Below are 19,905 nucleotides of genomic sequence, written 5' to 3' on the forward strand. Positions count from 1 at the left end.
ACTCTCAGTCCCTAAAGAAACAGCGTGTATACCTCTTTCATGAAATCTATTACATCCGCAAGAGGGGCAGCTGCATTAGTGAAGGCGTCACCTTTTCAAGAGCGCCGAAACACCGACGCGATACATACAGAAAATCGTTTTGAAATCCAAGGAAACAGTGTTACCCGCATTACTCCTTGCGTATTTTCAGCTTCCGAATATAAATGTTTGAACGTGTTTCTTGGATTAGTACGCAGATATTACCATCCTAATTCATATAAAACTGTAAATTGCTGTGTCAAACTTTTCTACGGGTTTCGTGCAATACTTTGACAATATGCAGAAGTTTTATGTTTTTTGAGCGCATACTATTTAAGCCACAGGTGTTTCACAAAGGACCACAGAAAGTACAGATCGACGGCCTCCCGTACCAGATGGCCAGAGTTAACGTATGGGCTAGTTGACACTTCGACATATTCGAGGCGCAGCGCACTTGACACATAGTTACTGGCTCTGTTTATTATAACAACGAAGCTGTCTGTGGCTTGGGTAAAGCGTCTGCGTATTTGCGAGCACAAAACTCTTCGAAGAACGAAATGTGCATGCGCGAGAAAAAAAAAACGATCGCGAGGGTGCCAAGCTACACAAGGAAAGAAAAAGTCGGGATCGCTCGCTCCAAAACGCGCAATTGGCACGTGTTTCTGACGTACATGGCGAGCCACCGTCCAAAATCGACTTAAAATCGACCGTCCAAAAAAAAAAAAAAAAAGATATGCACTGTGTTTAAACATTGCCTGAGCATACACGGATACACTCAAAGAATAATAACTCCTTTGAGCGAAATATTGATTGCGATAATCGTGTTATCTCCCTTGAGATACATCTGGTTTGCTGGAAATTGGACAAGCGCTTGCATTTATCGCTGTTGCTTGCCCATGTCAGAAAGAATAGAGGGCGTTCATCTCTTTTCTCAGCACCGCACAAACTATATAAAGAAAGCAAAAGATCAGATGGAAAGTCAACAAGGGGTACGACATAAATCCCTAGGCTGGTATTCGGTTCAACGCGCAAATAATCCGCGGGGCCTGTTACGGTATTTCTAGCTCACTGTCTTCGCTCTGCTCCCAGAAACCGTAACCAGAGCTGCCTTTCGCGGAAGCATTTTATACTAAACCGGCAGTTTGCCGCTTGGTCAAAAGCACGATATTAAAAAGAAGAAAAGGTGCGGGCGTATCCGCAGCGAGGCGAGTATCCCAGGAAATCAAAACCGATTCCAAGCCTCGGGCATGCACTCTTCGGAATAACTCGGTCTTGTTTTATTAACACACGGGCAACACTAACCAGCGACGTTTCGTCTTTCGTTTCTTCGGTGCCATTGCATCTTCGCCCAGCTCTCTGTGCTGGCGCGCGCAAACGCACGAATGAGAATTGACTCGATTTGCTTTGTGCATATTTTACACGCACGGGCTAACTTGTCGGTGTCATGTTGCTATCTTTGCGTACATTGGACCGGCCGAAACGCAAGAAGGGCTGTCGCAATTAGGAGCTCCAAGAAAGAGCGTTTGTCTCGAGGACAGAACTGCTTTCTTGTGCATGGCGTGTTGTAAACAATAACGCGGAAAGCACGAACGTGAAAAGAAAAGAGAATTCCTCGCCCTCTAACATTTCAATCCCTTCCAATCTAAAGAGTTCAAATACGCAAATTTTTAGGAGATTTCTTTCACGAAAATATTCTTTGGAATTACGGCGTAGATTTTGTTAAACACAATACCGTACAATCTATTGGAGTGTTAAATAAACTGCGTCTTTTGTTACCGACCCCTGCAAAGCGCCAACTGTATTTTTTCCTTGTTCATTCTCGATTGCAATATTGTCTTTTGGTTTGGGGTGTTACTTCTAAGTCCAACTTCTGTGAAGGAAAGTTTGACATCCACCTAAATGCAGCCATACGGCTACAAAGGAAAGCTATACAGCTTTCTCAGAAACTTCGCAGTTGAAGAAAAATTCGTCCTGGTCCAGGATTCGAACCCGGGACCACTGCTAAACCGGAGCAGTCGCTCTACCAACTGAGCTAACCAGGAGGCTAGTCGTTAGTAGCGCGAAAGCGAATTGATCAACAACTCGAAGTGAAGGACACTTGTTAATCGACCAGATTTAGGGGAAATCCCCAAGGTGGAGTGAGTTTCTGTGAAGGAAAGTTTGACATCCACCTAAATGCAGCCTAAATGTGAAGGAAAGTTTGACATCCACCTAAATGCAGCCTAAATTGATCAACAACTCGAAGTGAAGGACACTTGTTAATCGACCAGATTTAGGAGAAATCCCCAAGGTGGAGTGAGTTTCTGTGAAGGAAAGTTTGACATCCACCTAAATCCACCTAAATGGCTGCATTTAGGTGGATGTCAAACTTTCCTTCACAGAAACTCACTCCACCTTGGGGATTTCCCCTAAATCTGGTCGATTAACATGTGTTCTTCACTTCGAGTTGTTGATCAATTCGCTTTCGCGCTACTAACGACTAGCCTCCTGGTTAGCTCAGTTGGTAGAGCGACTGCTCCGGTTTAGCAGTGGTCCCGGGTTCGAATCCTGGACCAGGACGAATTTTTCTTCAACTGCGAAGTTTCTGAGAAAGCTGTATAGCTTTCCTTTGTAGCCGATTGGCTGCATTTAGGTGGATGTCAAACTTTCCTTCACAGAAATATTTTAAACTACTATCCCGACATAATAGGCCTTATTGATTGTTGTGGGTGTTTATATTCATTTAAAAAGCGAATTAGGCTTTACTTTATTAGTTTATCATAAATTACATTGACCTGATTTGCTACCTTCATGCTCTGTTTGCATCTGTTTATTTAGTGTTCATTCAGATTGTAAACTCTGTACCCCCCTTTTGTTTGCTGGCTACAATGTATTCATTAGTGCAATACTGCTATTTTTCATGTCAAATGTTGGCTATTGCATAATTTTGTGGTGCTATCGGATTATCCTGTTTTTCTTTGCTTTCTTTCTTTCTTTCCTCCTTTTTTTCCTCTTTCTTTTTTTTATGTGAAACGTTTTCAAGCTTAAAACGCTGTCTGTGCTGCCAGTGTTACCAGGAGCCAGTGGTCACGTCAGGTGACATTTGCGTCGCCTTTAGCCTCGGCACCATTTACACCATTCGGCCAAAAAAAATAAACTTCAAACTTCAAGAGGATGCCACCAGGGGGCTACGCTGAACGGGTGAGCTCCGTATGGGCTGTGCCTTTTCACACTTTCTGTGGCGTAAATTCAACGATTATCCTGCAAATAACCACCGTATCGGGCGTCCAAAGGCCCTAGCTGCCGACGGACATCGTTTCCTTGGATTACTGGACCACCGCCTAGCTCATATCAGCCGGTTTGTTCAGCGAAGCGGGGCCACCCTGCTAACCCTACTTTGGAACCACGGTGCACCGGGGAGGAGCGGCGACGGCGGCCTGAGCCCAGCCGCCTCGCCCCCACTCGGCACCCACCCGGTCTACCGGCACCTCAACCCCCGAGAGCCGGAGAAGCGCTATGGAGAGAATCGAAGTGGACGGTGAGTCCATCTCGCCTGATGAAATCACCGAGGAAGCCGGGTGGCTCACGAGCCATCGCCGACGTGGAGCTCGTGCTCTCGCGCAGCTCGGCATAACCCCGGCACACTCCCCCGGGCAAAAAGGCGCTGGCTGCACGCCAACCAGCCGAAACTCACGTGCCAAGAAAGCAGCAAGCCGGCAACCACGCCTTCCGCGTCAGCCGGCCTTGCCGAAAGAAGACATCAAAGTCGTGCTGCGCCCGCGTGAGGGGCTCGACATCACGAAAGTTAGCCAGGCCTGTTTGCGCGATGGCGTGCTCCGTGCGACCGGCCTCAGCTGCAACGAGGCGGCGGAAGATCTCCTCAGGATCAACCCCGCAAAAAACATCATCGTGGCCAGCACCCCCAGCATGGAGCGTGCAAGTAAATACACCGCTGTCAAGGAGCTCCACTTCGGAGAAAATTCCTACAAAGTCACCGCTTACGCGGCGCCTCCCGAAGACACCGTCAAGGGGATCATACACAATATACCAGAGTACAACAGTGCTGACGACATCACAAGAAGTCTTGTCTACAAGAAGAATCCAACGATTCTGCAGGCCCGGAGAATGGGCCGTACTAATTCTGCCATTATCATCTTTGAAGGCACAACGGTGCCGCATTATATATACTACCGCGGCGCCGAATATCGCTGCTTCATCCACAAGAAGCGACACGAACTGTGTGACGGGTGCGGCAGGCTCGGTCATCGCGCGGACGTCTGCCCAGCACCCGACAAAAAGATCTGCAAGATCTGCGGCACCGACTCACCGCTTGAGGAACATCAATGCGAACCCAAGTGTACTCTCTGCGGACGGGATCATCCAACCGGCGACAAGAAGTGCCGACTGCGATTCCAGACTCCCCACATTCTCAAGAAGCGCAAGTGGGAAAAGCAACAGCAACAAAATAACAACCGTCGACGACAACAAAACGGCGGGCGCAACGGAACTTCGACGTCGTCCATACTCCATAAGGACGGGCCGAGCGAAGCGACAACCGGCCAGCGTGGTAGATCGGGGTCCTTTCCACGGCTTCCGCAGCATGAACGACCTAGCAGACGGGACGTGAGTCGCGGGCCAGGCACCAGGGACAACTCGGCAAGCAGTCAACACCTGCGACACCGGAGCCCCAGTATCGCTGGCCGCCAGAATCACAGACGCAAGTCGAGATCCCTGTCTCGAAACGGAAGACAGCCGAGCGGAGGCAACCAAGCAAACAAGGTGAGCTGGGCAAACACGGTCTCTCACGGCAAAGCCTCCCAAAAGCGCAGCGCCCCTACCACAGGCGTTCCTGGTTCTGAACATTCAGATCAACAGTCCGAGATTACAAAAATTAAGCAGATGTTAGAGCTCGTCATGTCGGAAAATACAGCCCTCAAGGCGGAAATAGCTCTACTCAAGGGAACCAGTGCGGAATCAACGACATCCTATTCCCCACGCAACCTAGGCCAGGCGGGTACTAATTCAGGACAACTCAACCAGGTCATTACGCCAGCTAAGCAGTCGCCTGAAATTATTTCAGAACACAGCTCTGCAGGCGCGATGGACGACTCACCAACGGGCTCTCCACAGCCGAAACGCAAGGCCAAAGAATCGACCCCCACTAGTTCTAGCCAGCCCGCACACTCGGACTCTAAAACATACGTCGATGAGGACATGCTCGGCCAATTTGGAGAAGACCTCAGTAAGGCCATAACCGAGAATCTCAGCACAAAATTCAAGGCCATGCTGGCGGAATTGGCCGAAAATATCGGCTCCCAAATTTCTCCACTTAGAGCTAGGGTTACAGCCCTAGAAAGCACCACCACGTGGATGGGCAGGGATGGAGGAACGGGCCCCATGAAATCAACAAAACCCTACTCCCGTCCAACCTCAGCGGAAAGCTCCAAAAATCCTCACGACCATGTCTAATCGCTCACAGAAGAAAACCCGAAAGCCAAGTACGCTTGTCGTATGGCAATGGAACTGTCGAGGATTTAGGAGAAAACGCGCTCACCTTGAACAATTTATTAGGACCAAGGATTCAAGCGAAATGCCTGACGTCGTTTGTCTTCAAGAGACCGGTGTTTTTGCAAAGCTTAGCAATTACAAATCTTTCGCAGACGTAGAAGAAGACGCCGCTGGTGTTAACTCGAAGCAAAAACCCATGGTAGCCACTCTCGTGAGGCGAAACATTCCGGCGATCCATCACGATGCCGGGGTGGGTGCGTCGTCTGCGGCTCACATCCTTGTTGAATTAATTCCAGACAGCAAACACAGAACACAGACCATATTTATACTTAATATATACAGCTCTCCTCGAAACGCCCACAAATTCGGTCAACTTTTTCGTAAAACCCTCGAACTGGCCAGGGGAAACACCCTAATAGTCGTCGGAGATTTCAACGCTCACCACACAGAGTGGAGATATAAACGGGACACGATTAAGGGGCGAAACCTCTGGCTCGATGCGCATAGAGAGGGTCTCACCTTAATCACTGACCCCACACGGCCCACCCGCATAGGAAACAGCGTGAGTGGCGATACTACTCCCGACCTCGCCTTCACGAAGAACACGCGCAAAGATGCCACTTGGTTCAACAGCCAAGAAAACCTCGGCAGTGACCACTACATCGTCGTGATTGGGGTCGAATCTAGGGTCACTAAATACCCGTACGGTAAGAAACTCCACCTTATTGATTGGGACGCCTTCCGCAAAATACGGGTCGCCGAACGTACCTCATCTGACGTTGCGGGCAGCCCTGCCATCGAGGAGATATCTGACATTCGGGAATGGACAGAACAACTCTGCAGGGATGCCAAACAGGCTACTAAAGAAATACCGGCAGATGCAGGTCTTTATCAAGCCGATGCGAAGCTCCTTCACATGTGGGAGGCCCAGCGCAGTTTGCACCAGAGACTTCGGAAACAAAAGCTAAATCGCAACCTGAGGCGGCGCCTCGCTACTCTCAATCGCGACATTGAAGATTACACAAGTCAACTAACACGTCAAAATTGGCACAGCACGTGTGATCGAATGGAATATGAAATTGGACTCTCAAAGACCTGGAATATTCTACGCTGTCTCATCGACCCTGACAATAGTAAAACCGCGCAGAAAAACAACCTCAACATACTTCTACACAACTTTAAGGGTTCCGACACCGAGCTGATCAAGACAATTAAGGATAGATACTTCGGAGACTCCGCACGTGAGGTCCTCCCTCGCTACACGGGACAGGAAAATGACCTCCTTGATCGACCCATCACTGTCAGCGAAGTACGAGGGGCCATCGTAACCCTGCGAACCCGGTCGTCGCCAGGTCCAGATGGCATCACAAATAAAATGCTCCGAAATCTGGACGATGAATCAATTGAAGCCCTCACCCGCTATATGAACGTGTGCTGGGAGCGGGGCCAAATACCCGACATGTGGAAAACGGCAAAGGTGATTATGATTCCCAAACCAGGCAAGAAACTTCAGCTCGAAAACCTCAGACCGATTTCGCTCACATCTTGTGTAGGGAAATTAATGGAGCACGTCATACTCAACAGGCTCAACAGCTACATGGAGGACAACGGTCTTTTTCCGCACACGATGATCGGCTTTCGACCAAAACTCTCTGCGCAAGACGTGATGCTTCGCCTAAAATACGACGTCATAGACGGGGCGCGCTGCTCACCACTTGACACTAGAGCAATTTTGGGTCTTGACCTCACAAAGGCCTTTGACAACGTCAAACACTCGGCTATCCTCACGAACCTGAGCAAACTCGGTGTCGGGACAAGAGTCTACGAGTACATCAGCAACTTTCTTTCAGACCGCACAGCTACCCTCGCTGTAGGGAGAATGGAATCCGATGCGATAAAGCTAGGGAACAGGGGGACGCCCCAAGGCTCTGTCCTGTCCCCTTTTCTCTTCAACGTCGCCATGATTGGTCTTCCTGAAATTTTAAACCGAATTTACAGCCTTCAACATAGCCTTTACGCAGACGATGTTACGCTCTGGGTCTCCGGAGGCAGCGACGGCCACATTCAGGACACGCTACAACAGGCAATCGAAGCAGTCGAAGATTACGTCGGCCCTCGCGGTCTCAGCTGCTCTCCGCAAAAATCGGAGCTTTTACTATATCGACCAACCAGTCGAGGGCGGCGCACAGATAAGACCCCTCCGGAAGTCCATCTCTTCGCTGGTGGTGGAACCCAACGCATCCCCATAGTCACAAGCATACGGGTTCTTGGCCTTCGCATACAGGCGAACGGACACAATTCCGAAACCATCTTCTCTCTCAAAAAGAAGGTCTCTCAAATCACCCGACTCATCTCCCGCATTGCAAACCGCCATCACGGCATGAAGGAACTCAATCTAGTACGATTAGTTGAAACTTTTGTTGTAAGCAGGATAACGTATGTCACTCCGTTCTTAGACTTTAAAAAGGACGAAGAACACAAAATCGACGCTCTCATTAGGCGAGCTTACAAGCAAGCTATCGGGATACCGCTTACCGCATCGACCGAACGCTTCGAGGCACTTGGGCTACACAATACGCTAAGCGAACTAATCGAAGCTCAACGCTTAGCGCAACGAGAACGACTTACGTACAGCGCGACTGGACGGCACATCCTCGACTCTACTGGCATCACTTACCCGAGTACTGCCCCAACCAAGGTCCCACTTCAACCAGCCATAAGAGAAGGCATATCCATACCACCCATTCCAAAAAACATGGATCCCGTGCACAATCTGGAACGAAGACACGCGCGGGCCAAAGCCCTCCACAAACAGTACGAAAAATCAGAGAACGTGGCTTACGTGGACGCAGCCGATTACGAAGGCCGCGACGCCATGGCATTAGTGGTAGTCGATCGGCAGGGAAATTCCATAGCTTCCGGCTCGATTCGCACGAAGGAACCGGAAGTGGGAGAAGAGGCGGCCATAGCACTGGCAATGACGGCCTCCGCAAATATCAAATATGTCATCAGTGATTCTAAATCTGCCATTATAAATTTTTCGAGAGGGCGGATCTCCCCAGAAGCGTCTGCAATTCTCACATCTGGCTTCCGTCGCGATGCGCGGACCGGCAAAATCTACCTGATATGGGCACCTGCCCACTCCGGCCTGGCCGGGAACGAGTGCGCGCACGATGCTGCTCGAGGATTCACCGACCGAGCTGACATCGACCCTAACACCCCATTCGCCCATTCGCTCCGATGGTCGGGCAGGGATCGGCTCGTGTCCTACAGGGACATAAAAAATCACTATCGTCTGGAACGGGCCCGTTTCCCCCCCCGCTCACCCGTCACTCAACAAGAGGCAATCCGTCGTATGGCGGCTACTGCAAACAAACTCATATCCAAACCCGGTTATGTATAGCTACTGCTATCCAGGGCAACATTCGGATAAATGCCATAAATGTAAAGAAAGGGCAGATCTAGCACATATGCTATGGGCCTGCCCGCAGGCGGCTATACCCGCGCGCAGAATCACTCGGGCGGAGCAATGGGAGACCGTGTTGCTCAGCCACGACCCAGCGGATCAAGTCTGGGCCGTCCAGCTGGCCGAAGACGCTGCTAGAGCCCAAGGGCTCTTGGCCGACGCCTAGGATCACCAGCCTCTCCCAATAAAGTTATTTCTCTCTCTCTCTTCAAACTTAAAACTTCAATTGTTGCATTAGCAAACAAGAGGAAACCGGTTTTGTTACCCAAATCACAGAAAATAACGAAATCAATATGTAAGAACGTCTGCGAATTCTCTAATATACATATATTTTACGCATCCAACGCGTAAAAAATGGCTGTTTTGAACCATCTGATGGACAATGTGAAGTGTTAGTCTAAATGTAAAAAAAGAAAGAGCGGGAAAAAATTCCATAAAGTGCTGTTGGCTTCGCACCTAAAGTGCGACGAGTGGTTCTGAATTTCAAAGCAAACGGAGAGAAATGTCACAGAGAAACGCGCATGAATACCTTCTTGCGTGACTGTGCGTATACCAACGCAGGCTGCCACCACCATAAATATACAAAAACGTACGGACAGAGCTTCGCAACAACTTCTGATCCAGATAACAGTCAGCTTTACAAACCAATGGTTAGTGCAGTGATGTGGAATGAGGACTGCATTTTCGTGCTTAAGATTGCGCGGGTCTAATGTTGACATGAACGTGGGCTCTCCTGGCAACGAAAATCTCCCATCGAAACCGCTATAACGACATCAATCACGCGAAGTTCTGAGTGCACGGCATATATCGCTAATGGCTTGCAGCCGTTTCCACATCGGCTCGGGCAAACTTCCACATCACGCTGTCAACAAGTCAACACTGCTGATGCGTATGTATTGTAGGCACCGACCTGTACATTACTGGCCATTACTACAGATGTACTGTCAGCGTACCCAAATCTGTAGTTTGCACTCCTGTTACGTGGGGAGAGGGGCATCTAAGGGAGTGGACGTGCACCTAGACTCTCCTTTTAGGCCCTGTACCGACGTGTTCGTATTTTGTGATGCCAGGAAAAACATAACGAAGGAGAGAATGCGAAGGTATTCATGCTTAATTCAGAGGCCTCGGGCTGGTTGGGGGAGCGCGCTGGGGCCTTAATGAAGTCGACGCAGGAGTGTATTTTTACAGAGAGGTTGTAATTCCATTTCCCTTCATACCCGGCTACACCTTTTAAGCCAAAGTGGTTTTCTTTTACAATAATAGGTTTTACATAAGCATCAACTGAACGTAACTAATGCCACCCATTTTGCTACTACAATGTTGAATGCGCATAAAGAGAGCTACAATTATACGCCCATTATTCATATCATCAAATTATTCTATTCTTTCCTCCGCTGACATTGGTGGACGCCATCAACGGCGATCATCAATAAAAAAAGGGTCTAATAAATAGAACCGCAGAACTGGTTATGCCTGATTGTGTTTTATTGTTAATTGCAAAATTACAACTTCAAAATTGGGCAGGTGCTTGGAGAAGGCTTTTTACTTACGCAACAGCCGGTGCTTGCGAATGGGGTTGTTATTTCTATGACATTGCATTTCTCATCCTCTTCTGTGACTAGTTGCCGCCATGAGGTTCGAATTTATTCAAAATGCGTTCAAGTCGAGTCTCGAACTGTCATAACGAGCACACTTAAAATGGCATGTCAGGCCCAATTGTGTTAAAGGCGTTTGTTAACGACATGCTCAAACTCTCCCAGAAGGGATTGCTGATGGACTACGTGGGACATTGTACTTGTAGGAAAGCGGCGTCATAAACTGGACAAAAGAAAAAAAAGGAACCACAGAAGAGATGAGCTGAAGAAACACTGGACACAAAATATTGCGCCGGGGAATATACAAGCTAGGCAAAGAAATACTAGACATAACACATAAGATTAAATTATGGCAGACCGCTAGAAAACGTCATCTGTCACGTGGCCATAGGGAGTCAAGTAGTGGTGACAAATACACGATCTCCTTCTCAAAAAGTGCCACTGATGGTTTACTAACCCGCGTGTTTTTTGTTGTTTTTTTTTTGTTTTTTTTTCTTGTTCACTTCAAATGTTTCCAAATTCCCACGTTCTCTCTGACTATGATACCGCGGGATGATCGCACAGTCGTTGAAGAGCGGAGCGCAGCCTCAGCAAACGCAATGCGTTCACAGGCCGTCAAAGACGTGCCATAACACGCCTGATGTCTAGATTTCAGAATGAACGCGATTTCGTGACGAAACAAAGGAGTGGCCATTTAATTTTAAGTGCGAATGCACTTCTTAAGCGAGCCTGAAGCGTCCGCCGCCGTCCGCATTCCGCCGCCGTCCGCATAGCAACAGCTGCGGGTGCGCGCGCTCCTCGTCTTCCTTGGCAACGGGGGGAGATGGGCGCGCGCTGCCTGGCCGCTGACATGGCACATACCCACGTGGGGGATTGGCCAGGAATCGGGCGTGAGAAGGGCTAATGCACCCGCTTAAAGGAGTACTGACACGAAATTTCAAAGCTGAGATCCGCTCTAGCAATCAAGTACAACGGCAACACAAATAGGTGTCTGTGAATAAATGCATCTTTCTTTCTTTGTAGTTGTGTGTGTGTGTGTGTGTGTGATCTCTCTTTCGCGAACATTACCGAACCGCGCAAATTCAACTCGTGCATTCGCACTTTCACATTCTTCCCCTCGGGGAAATGCGGGGAAATTTTTTCAGGCTCTGGGAGGAATAACGGTCTTCACAATTCTGCGATAAAAAATAACACTACGAGCACTATCTTGGAATTATCGCAGCGAACCTATAAAATCGGTTTGCTGTAGGTATACCCGCTTCGTTGGGTGGGCCTCTTTTTAGATGCGTAAGCAATAGATGGCCCATTCAGCAGCACAACCAGCGTTTGTAACGTCGAAACGGCTCCTAAAATGGCCGACGCCGTGAAGATAATAAAAGTAAGGAAACTGTTTCAAAAAGAAAGTTAGAGAATTTAGCTATAGATTCAAATCGCTCCCAGACCTCCGGAATGCGAGTCAAACACGCATCCCACCGCAGAAGCTCGGCTCCAACCTTAGTAAGAGGGGTCCTCGTGCATGCGTGGTGGACTTCGACTTAGAAAGCGCCGACGAACGGTACACGTAACTCCGGGTGCAGCGTGTTAAACTCACTTCGCACGTCGGTAGGATTAAACATTATATAAGGTAAGCCCAAGTTAAAGCTGCGTGTAAGAATAACATTGTGCGCATTCAGGTGGATTGGCAAGAGCCCATGACACATGCCGTCGCAAGCTAACGTCCATTGCACCAACTGCCTTTTGATCGCGACGTAAACATCATCACCTACAATTATCACGCATGCACACAAGGGTATTGGCGAATGAAGAAGACTTGGACATTGCTGCTTGGTCCTCACAAAAAATTCTTTACGTGTCCTTAAGGTATTTTTCGTGTGCGTGCGCGAGTGTGTGTGTGTGTGGGGGGGGGGGGGGTGCACGTGCGTGCGTGCGTGCGTGCGTACGTGCGTGCGCGCGTGGGCGCATGTGTACACGCGCGTGTGCATGTGTGCGTGTGCGCGTGTACGCGTGTGCATGCGTGCGCGCACTTCACGCTGTATTCATTCAAAATACCACAGTTCGCTCTCGCTTTTTGCTTTCGCCCTGCACTAAAATCTACGGACAGAAATTTAGAAATAGAAAGAAAGACATAAAGCCGCCTTTGCCGGGATGTAAAAAAATACAATACCCAGCCCTTCATGACGCGATCCCTGGTCCTCCCTTTAGCGCAGGAAAAAGCTAACACGCTTTCGGATTACGACGTCCGCGAAACGGCTAAGTTGGGCAGCGGGGCCGACGTGCGCCTCCTTTTCTACTCGCCGACGGGAGCTGCCGGTCGGAGAGCTCGTCGTCTCTGTCTCCCCTGCGAATTGACGACTGACGAAGAAGACAGGCGTGGTGACGTCACGCTGCAGACGCCGTTACCAGGAGTCCTGCCTACCCCCCACCATCCCCTCGGCCCATTTTCGATTGCCTCTCCGGCGGCGGGGGTGGTCCAATGCTGGCGCACCGCTCCGGGATGCATTAACTTTCCCTCCGCGCGCATCTCTTGTGCCGCCTTTTCTTCCTGCCGCCTCTGCTGGGGGGAACGCTCCTCTGCAACGTCCGTGCCGCAGGCGCATGAGTCATCGAGGAGCGCCGCGGGAGCTTCGGCAGCGCCAGTGGCATCGCGCGTGCATCCGGGAGGACGCCAGTGGAAGGCGGAGCGCCAGAGACAGTTTCAACTGCGGCTCGTGCTGCAAGCAAAGCCCTGACCCAAGGCTCGCTTCACGGTGACCGATACTAAAGAACTTTGATCTATATTTCGTGCCGGCCTAACCAATCCCTTATCCAGCGCAGAACTGGTGCTTTCCTTTGCTCAATGAACGGTTTACAACAGTAACGATCCTGAAGCAAGCAAGACTACCTTGGAGAAAAGGGCTGCAAAACGGCCGCTGTAGAAACGCTGACTCCTCCTGTGCAAGCGCATTAGTAGTGCGATGGAAATACTCTGGCGACGGTGTCCTTGTTATATTGTCAGGAAGGTTAAAACTTCACGCGTCATGAGATAGTTTGAGTTCGCCGTTTGGTAATCAGTAATCTCCCGTGAGACAGGTACGCGTGCTTCCTCAATAACAGCTCGCTTGTGCTTATAGTGTCTAGACGCTTCAAACTTACTGAAAGCTAACTAATATTGTCGCAGGGTTAGAACTCTGGCTGTTTGCTGTGTTAGCGTTGTCTTTTCTTCCTGCCAGTGCAAATCGCCGTTGCCCATTTGGAGGCGAAAAGAAGTTCCTCGGCATTACGTTTTGAGGCCCTAGAGTGACTATACAGGGAGTACGCCGCCAGACGAGGCTGAGTAAGACAGAAGTTAAAGTTTATTAAGCTTAGTAAATTTGAATATTGTTGAACAATGACCACGTTGTGAACGCTGATGTTCTACCCTCTTCCGTGACATTTCAAACATGTCACAGAGGCCCCACACAAAAGAGAAATATTTGCAGGTAAAGAATAAGTGTGAGGAACGTTACGAATGCCACCAATTCACTGCCGATGGTGTGTACGTAACAATTCTGCTTATGCAAAAAGACAGATAAGAAAGTGCTAGAGCAGACACCTAAATTCGCCGGCACGGGTTGCCGCTGCGGTAACACTCTCCATATGTCAAGTAAAGCTTTTTCCGAAAACAGGGCGGTTAGTAACTGTACTAAACTACCCCTTTCGAAATTTTCAGATACAAAGGCAGCAGGGGAATGCAGTCGCAGATACATGTGATTACCGGTTTTATTATGCTGGAGCCCATTTTGGGTCACTTTTCATGTTGGTACGGAGAAAAAAACCAGTACTGCTAGGAAAAGCCTGCCGCAGATCCGTGAAACTGGTTGTTTTTGTTTTATTTCCTTTCCCACATACATGCAGGATGTAGATTTTTTTTTTTTTTTTTGGGGGGGGGGTATAATCTTTACTCTCTTGTAAATAAAATAAATTCTGTAAAAGTCTGTTTTTTTTTCAGTTGCCATCGCAAAAAGTAACTGGAATTCTAAAGCAGTATTCGTAAACGCACTCTTTAAGATCAAAATCAAATTATAGAGGCTGAACCACATGCCCTTTCACTTACCACACCACATGCAACCGAATCCGTCGCATTCTTCATCTGATGAATCGTTCCGTTATTCGAACGGAGGCTCATTGGAAAATTACACAATGTGTCTCCTTCAGCTGAAACGCGACCATCTCGCCAGCAATCAGCTGCGACAGTTCCTTCCCCATTCCTTCCTTCTTTCCTTGCCCTCCACTATTGGGCCACAGCGCGGCTAATGCATCGCCTTCGGCCCTCGTCAAGATTTTGCGCAAATTCAAAAAACGACGCACACCCGGGCCTAAAAGTCACGGGCTCGCTCCCATTTTCCTTTTGTTTTGTTTTTCCTCCTCCTCTTTACTCAGTCCCCCCTCCCGCCATCCCTATTATTCTCGTCGCTCAAAGCCGGCGCGCGCACATTCCAGCGCAACAGACGAGGTCTGTGAAGAATAACCAATCTGCTGCGCCAGTCGATGAGGTCACAATGGCAACCGTCAAATTGAATGACCCCTCGTCGAGGCCCTAGGAACGAAAACAACGGCGCGGGGCCTGGCATCCGTTCCAAATTGCGAAAGTGAGAAGGAGGAAGGGGCTGGCCTCCTGCGGAAAGGAAACACCCAAGACTTTTAAAGAGGTTCGAAAAGGAATCACAAAGGGGTGGCCAGATATTGATTTCTCTTGTTCTTCCCCGGACTCCCGCTTCCCTCGGCGGCGGGATAGCGTGTGGCGGCGCGGACGCCGGTGATTTATAACGTTTTCGTAATCTCCCATCATTTCTGGCTTTGACGTCTTTGTCCTTCTCGCCCTCTTCTCGGGAGGCAGGCGCCAGAGATTGTCTCGCGGACGCCCGCCGTCACGCGGTAGCGTCTGGCCGCCCCCAGAGAAGGCGACGCGCGCTGGACGACTCCCTCTTCTGCCTCTGCCCGCTCTGGGCTCTGGATTTCCTCCCGCTGGACGCTTTTTCGCTTCCATCCCGGCGTTCCGCTCGAGGGCAGGATCCATCAGGGCTCGTGCATGAGTCCGCGCGCCTCACAGCTGACAGGACCTAGAGCACTTTGTTTTTGTCTTTCTACGTTGCACGGCTGTCGTTATTAAGCAAGTGCAGAAAACCCTCGACATTGTGGTAGCGGCTACGCACCGAGCACGTTCTATACTTTTTTTATACAGAAATGGCAGTCTTGCGGACATCGCATGTGCAAACTATTACAGTAAGCTCATTCCGATTAACTGCTGCGTTCCTCCTCCTTCTCCTCATCTTCATCCTCATTTTTCTTGGGCCTCTCATCCTCTACCTCTTGATGGCTAAAATTACTGAATATGTATTTTTTAACAGTACAGCGGGAGGTGGGAATAGTAAGTGCATCTGCAAATGGTTTAGAGTTTTGCTGTGGTTGAGGCTGCCACTTCTAACTCTTGGATTCGATGGAAACTGTTTAGAGCTTTGAGGGATCGTTTTTTGCTACTCATTGGTTTTCGGCCACAGAAAATAGAAAGTAGACTCAAGCATCATAAAAATGGGGCTGCGGCCCTTTCGACATATTCATATGTGACGGTGACGGCACGGTGCTTTCCCAGTAGGCATGACGTTAACGACACGATGCCCAGAATACTGCTCTAGAAAATGTTCCACATGGCGTTGCTTTCGGAGACGTTCAACCCCATAAGTTGAATTTTTTTGCACCTAGTTCTCAATTTCACCTGCCCAGCTGGTTTGAAAATCGGTTCGGAGTGCATTTAATCAACCCAGAGCTGAATCGGAGCGAAATGACATTTTTTACAGCTCGGCAAAAGTCTGCAGGCCAGGATTGCATGGAAGCACTTTGCGAAGCAATTTGTCTTATTACACCATTTGGTAGGGTGGCCGCAGCATCGCATGGGCTTTTCTTATCTGCCGCCGATTACAGGTAAACGAAGACTTGAGGTTTCCGCAAAACAGGAAAATTATCGATGACATGGGTAAAGGGGCACAATTCTTCCACAAATAGGCCTCTATCTAATTCTATTCGGTGCTCCTTTACGGGGAGACTAAAGGCAAAATACAGAGTTTGATTTTTACCCGATCATTTCCCTCTCTTTCAAAGCTTGTTCCGTGGTTTTGCGGTTTGCCTGGAATATGTACATCGTAGAAATCCTTTCGGCAGATGAAATGAGGCATCTTAAGCACAAGTATGGTGCTAATGCCGATATTCACGCAACAACTCACGTTTAGACCTGAATTAGGTTGGCCCAAAGTCCGGCCAATCATACTGTTTTTCGTGGTCTCAGCAGTGGGACCTTTTCACTGTTACTTCGACGTGGCCGTTTTGTGAAGGTAATCCAGCGTATGATGTTTGGGGTCGTGTGGATGTGAGAACTTTAGGAACCCCTAAGGAACAGTGCAGGGGGTGTACAGTGACAGCTTTGGAACTTTTTCGTAGTTGCATTGGGCCAGAGTCACGTCGCTTTGGACTTGCACGTTACGTTCGAAAAAACGGAGATTCAGAATCCGATGTAACAGCCCTTTATCGCCTGTTTGGACGGCGAAAGCACGTAGCGCGAAGCCATACGTTCCTCCGGTTGACGTGGTATGCCGCCGGTAAGGCGTTCGGCTTGGCAGAGGCACCTTAAAGGGACCCTGTAACCCTTCTTTCAACTTTTTTTCAAATCCTAAATGGTTGCAGAATGTAGTTACCCAACACACCCAGTACTTAGATAAGGGGGTCGCGAAGTACGTCAGCCAAAAATTACTGCTCTATGCTCATCAAGTAACTTGTAAGCTCGCTCAAAAGATTTTTCTCTCTTTCCCGGTCTTGACGTTCTTCGATGGCCCGAATTACGTCACTGAGGCCATGTGGCGGCTATTGGCAGGTTTTCCTTTATTTGCAGCAATGAACGCTTTTCGACAGCAACTTTAAAAATAAAGCCACACAAACAAAACCGAAACAGAAGGCGTATCTGGTGCGACGAGCAAATCACGCAGTGCCGCTCGGCGCTGGCGATAACTGTAGCTCTCGCAGTGCTTCCAGACGCGGAGGAAAGAGTGAAAGCGTTTATCGAAAGTGTTGCAGGGTCCCTTTGAAAGAAAGGTAGCAAGTGAGGTTTCCTGCAACACAGCCTCCAACTCCCAAAAGAATGCACGTGCTAACACAATACGCTCTCACGCATCGCCCCTCGCGGTCTCGGAGAGCACAAAACGTCACCTATGCGGCTATAACCGCCGTAAAAATAATGAGAAAATAAGTGAGAGTAAGAAAACTTCGCAGTGGCTTAGCTCGGCTATGCCAGGATATACGTAGTGTAAGCTAAGGTTCAGCTGGTTATTCTTAGGTTTCCTTTTTGGCTAGGATTAGCTGATTATCATGCTTACTGCTTCTATCCAATCCAATTTATTCCAACACAATCCAGTCGCGGTGGCGGCGGCGCCGACGTGCCAGCTTTGCGCCGTGAGACGTCACTGCTCCTCGCGCATGCGCAGCGCGGCTCTCCAGGAGTCACGCAAAACTGCTCAACCTCGGCCAGTGTAGCTCACGCTACAAAAACGTACACAGATTAGACCGAACGAAAGGTCATCAGCACCTCCCTATACCTGCGAATGTCTTCATGCACGGTCTGTTCCTCACTCCTCGTCCGGTCTTGTACCAGACTGCCTCTCAACGCTCAAGCAACACTCGGGAATTGGTTCCTTATGGTAGTTTTACACGCTCCGGGCAATTTATTTTAGCCCGATACACACTACCTTCCACGTCCTCGACGTCCGCTTCACACGGGAAAAAATCGGTGCCCCTCTATGGGCAGTAACGCACATCCCGCGATGCCCGAACACAAAAGGTTGCGTTTCCGTGTTCATCTTCTCCCGCTCCTTGAGGAGGCGGCGAGACCTGTTAATACACGCGCTCATTAATGCACCGTGAATGGCGCTTCGTGCGGCGCATAATAGAAGATATTTTTATACGCCGCCAGGGGGCTTTACAAGCAAACAGCCCGGCAGCCTGGGTCGATGCGGTACGTGGTGGCGCGAAGCAAGAGTATTGAACCGTTTTCATAACGAGCACTTCATAAACGCCATCAAAGTACCGAGCGGGGCTCTTCGAGCTCTGGGGGGTCGTTAACTGAAAATCGCGGCTGCGGCACGCTCCGCCAGACATCGTCTCGTGATGAATGGACGCACTGGTTTTTCGGTTGCCTGAGCCCTTTACTTCGGTGAGCGGGTAAAAAAGCTGCCACGAAACAGGTCCGTCTCGCTGTGTCTCACTGCGCCGTCGCCTGGGCCTTGATTGCGGCTTTTCTGGTTATTTATGCCGTTCATTCGCGAGGCTGTATGCTCGCAATGCCTTCTTGCTGAACAGACGGGCTCGAACCGAAAGGATAGAACAAGTTCTAGATTATCTTCCGGGAGCGACTACTTGAGCGCGCGCATTCAGTGGTTCTGCTTAACGCGACATATACGCAAGGAAAAAGAATATTCATCCTATTCATACTTTTTTGGGGGGGTTAGATCATAACCGGCAGCCTCTATATATTCGTTCGCGTTAAGGCATACATTTGGTCATGTAAACACAATGCATGTAGTTTTTGGCTTCGTTGACGATTGATTGATTATGAGGTTTAACTCTACGACGCCTTACAGGTGATGAGGCGCGCCGTAGGGGGGCGGGGCTCCGGATTAGTTTTGACTACGTGGGGACCCTTAACGTGCGCCGACATCTCGAACACACGGGCGTTTTCACCTTTCGCTTCCATCAGAAAAGCGGCCGCCGCGGCCGGGAATTTCTTTAATTATTTATTTCGTCGTGATTAAACACCAACACTAAGTGAAAGCTCAAATTTGAGATGCTGAGTGAGTGTGTGTTCTTAGCGAACAGGCGGTCGTAGTCTTGCAAAATGAGCCGACGATCACTTTACAAGACTCTTCGCCGCACACCCCCAGAGTCACAAAGCTTTGTGCGCTTCAAAAACCGGAGCACTAGCGGCAAGATGTTTCGCTTAAAAATCCTTTGTCCATTAAAAGTGTGCTCATCCTTACTCAGGACGCATTTTATTCCCACAGGCACTAAAAATCGGCGTCTTCACCGTATACACTGCAGCGTATACATACACCTTATGCATGATGCGGAACCATAGAAAAATAGGTCAGAGTGAATTTTTCTGTTTAGCGCATTGTTAAAAACAGAATGTCAGGACGGCTGTATGCGTGCGCTGTAAATGAAGTTTTAGCGCTAAGGCGACAAAGATGGTGCCCAGACGGGGCGGGCGATGAACATGAATAGACCTTTGTGACATAGACATGAATAGAATCACAATTTGGGGATTATAGAATAACACGCCCC

At 49.2% G+C, this 19,905-nt stretch overlaps 1 protein-coding gene across 1 annotated transcript; it reads left to right on the forward strand.

Annotated features, from left to right (window-relative positions):
* Nucleotides 1-3,195: 3,195 nt before the first annotated feature.
* LOC144173813 (uncharacterized) lies at nt 3,196-13,295 on the forward strand. The gene is made up of 2 exons (XM_077702068.1): nt 3,196-4,776; nt 13,158-13,295. Exons 1-2 carry the CDS (start codon nt 3,514-3,516, stop codon nt 13,293-13,295), a joined length of 1,401 nt encoding a protein of 466 aa, XP_077558194.1. The 5' UTR covers nt 3,196-3,513.
* Nucleotides 13,296-19,905: the final 6,610 nt, after the last annotated feature.

This window comes from Haemaphysalis longicornis, unplaced genomic scaffold (assembly GCF_048455015.1).
Source record: "Haemaphysalis longicornis isolate Haplotype H1 unplaced genomic scaffold, Haemaphysalis longicornis Haplotype H1 scaffold_3, whole genome shotgun sequence".
NCBI classification, from domain to species: Eukaryota; Metazoa; Arthropoda; class Arachnida; order Ixodida; family Ixodidae; genus Haemaphysalis; species Haemaphysalis longicornis.

Coding starts and splice junctions, on each gene's coding strand:
- LOC144173813 (XM_077702068.1), top strand. CDS start 3,514: ATGGAGAGAATCGAAGTGGACGGTGAGTCCATCTCGCCTGATGAAATC. Junction 4,777..13,157: donor GAGGCAACCAAGCAAACAAG/GTGAGCTGGGCA, acceptor TCCGTGCCGCAG/GCGCATGAGTCATCGAGGAG.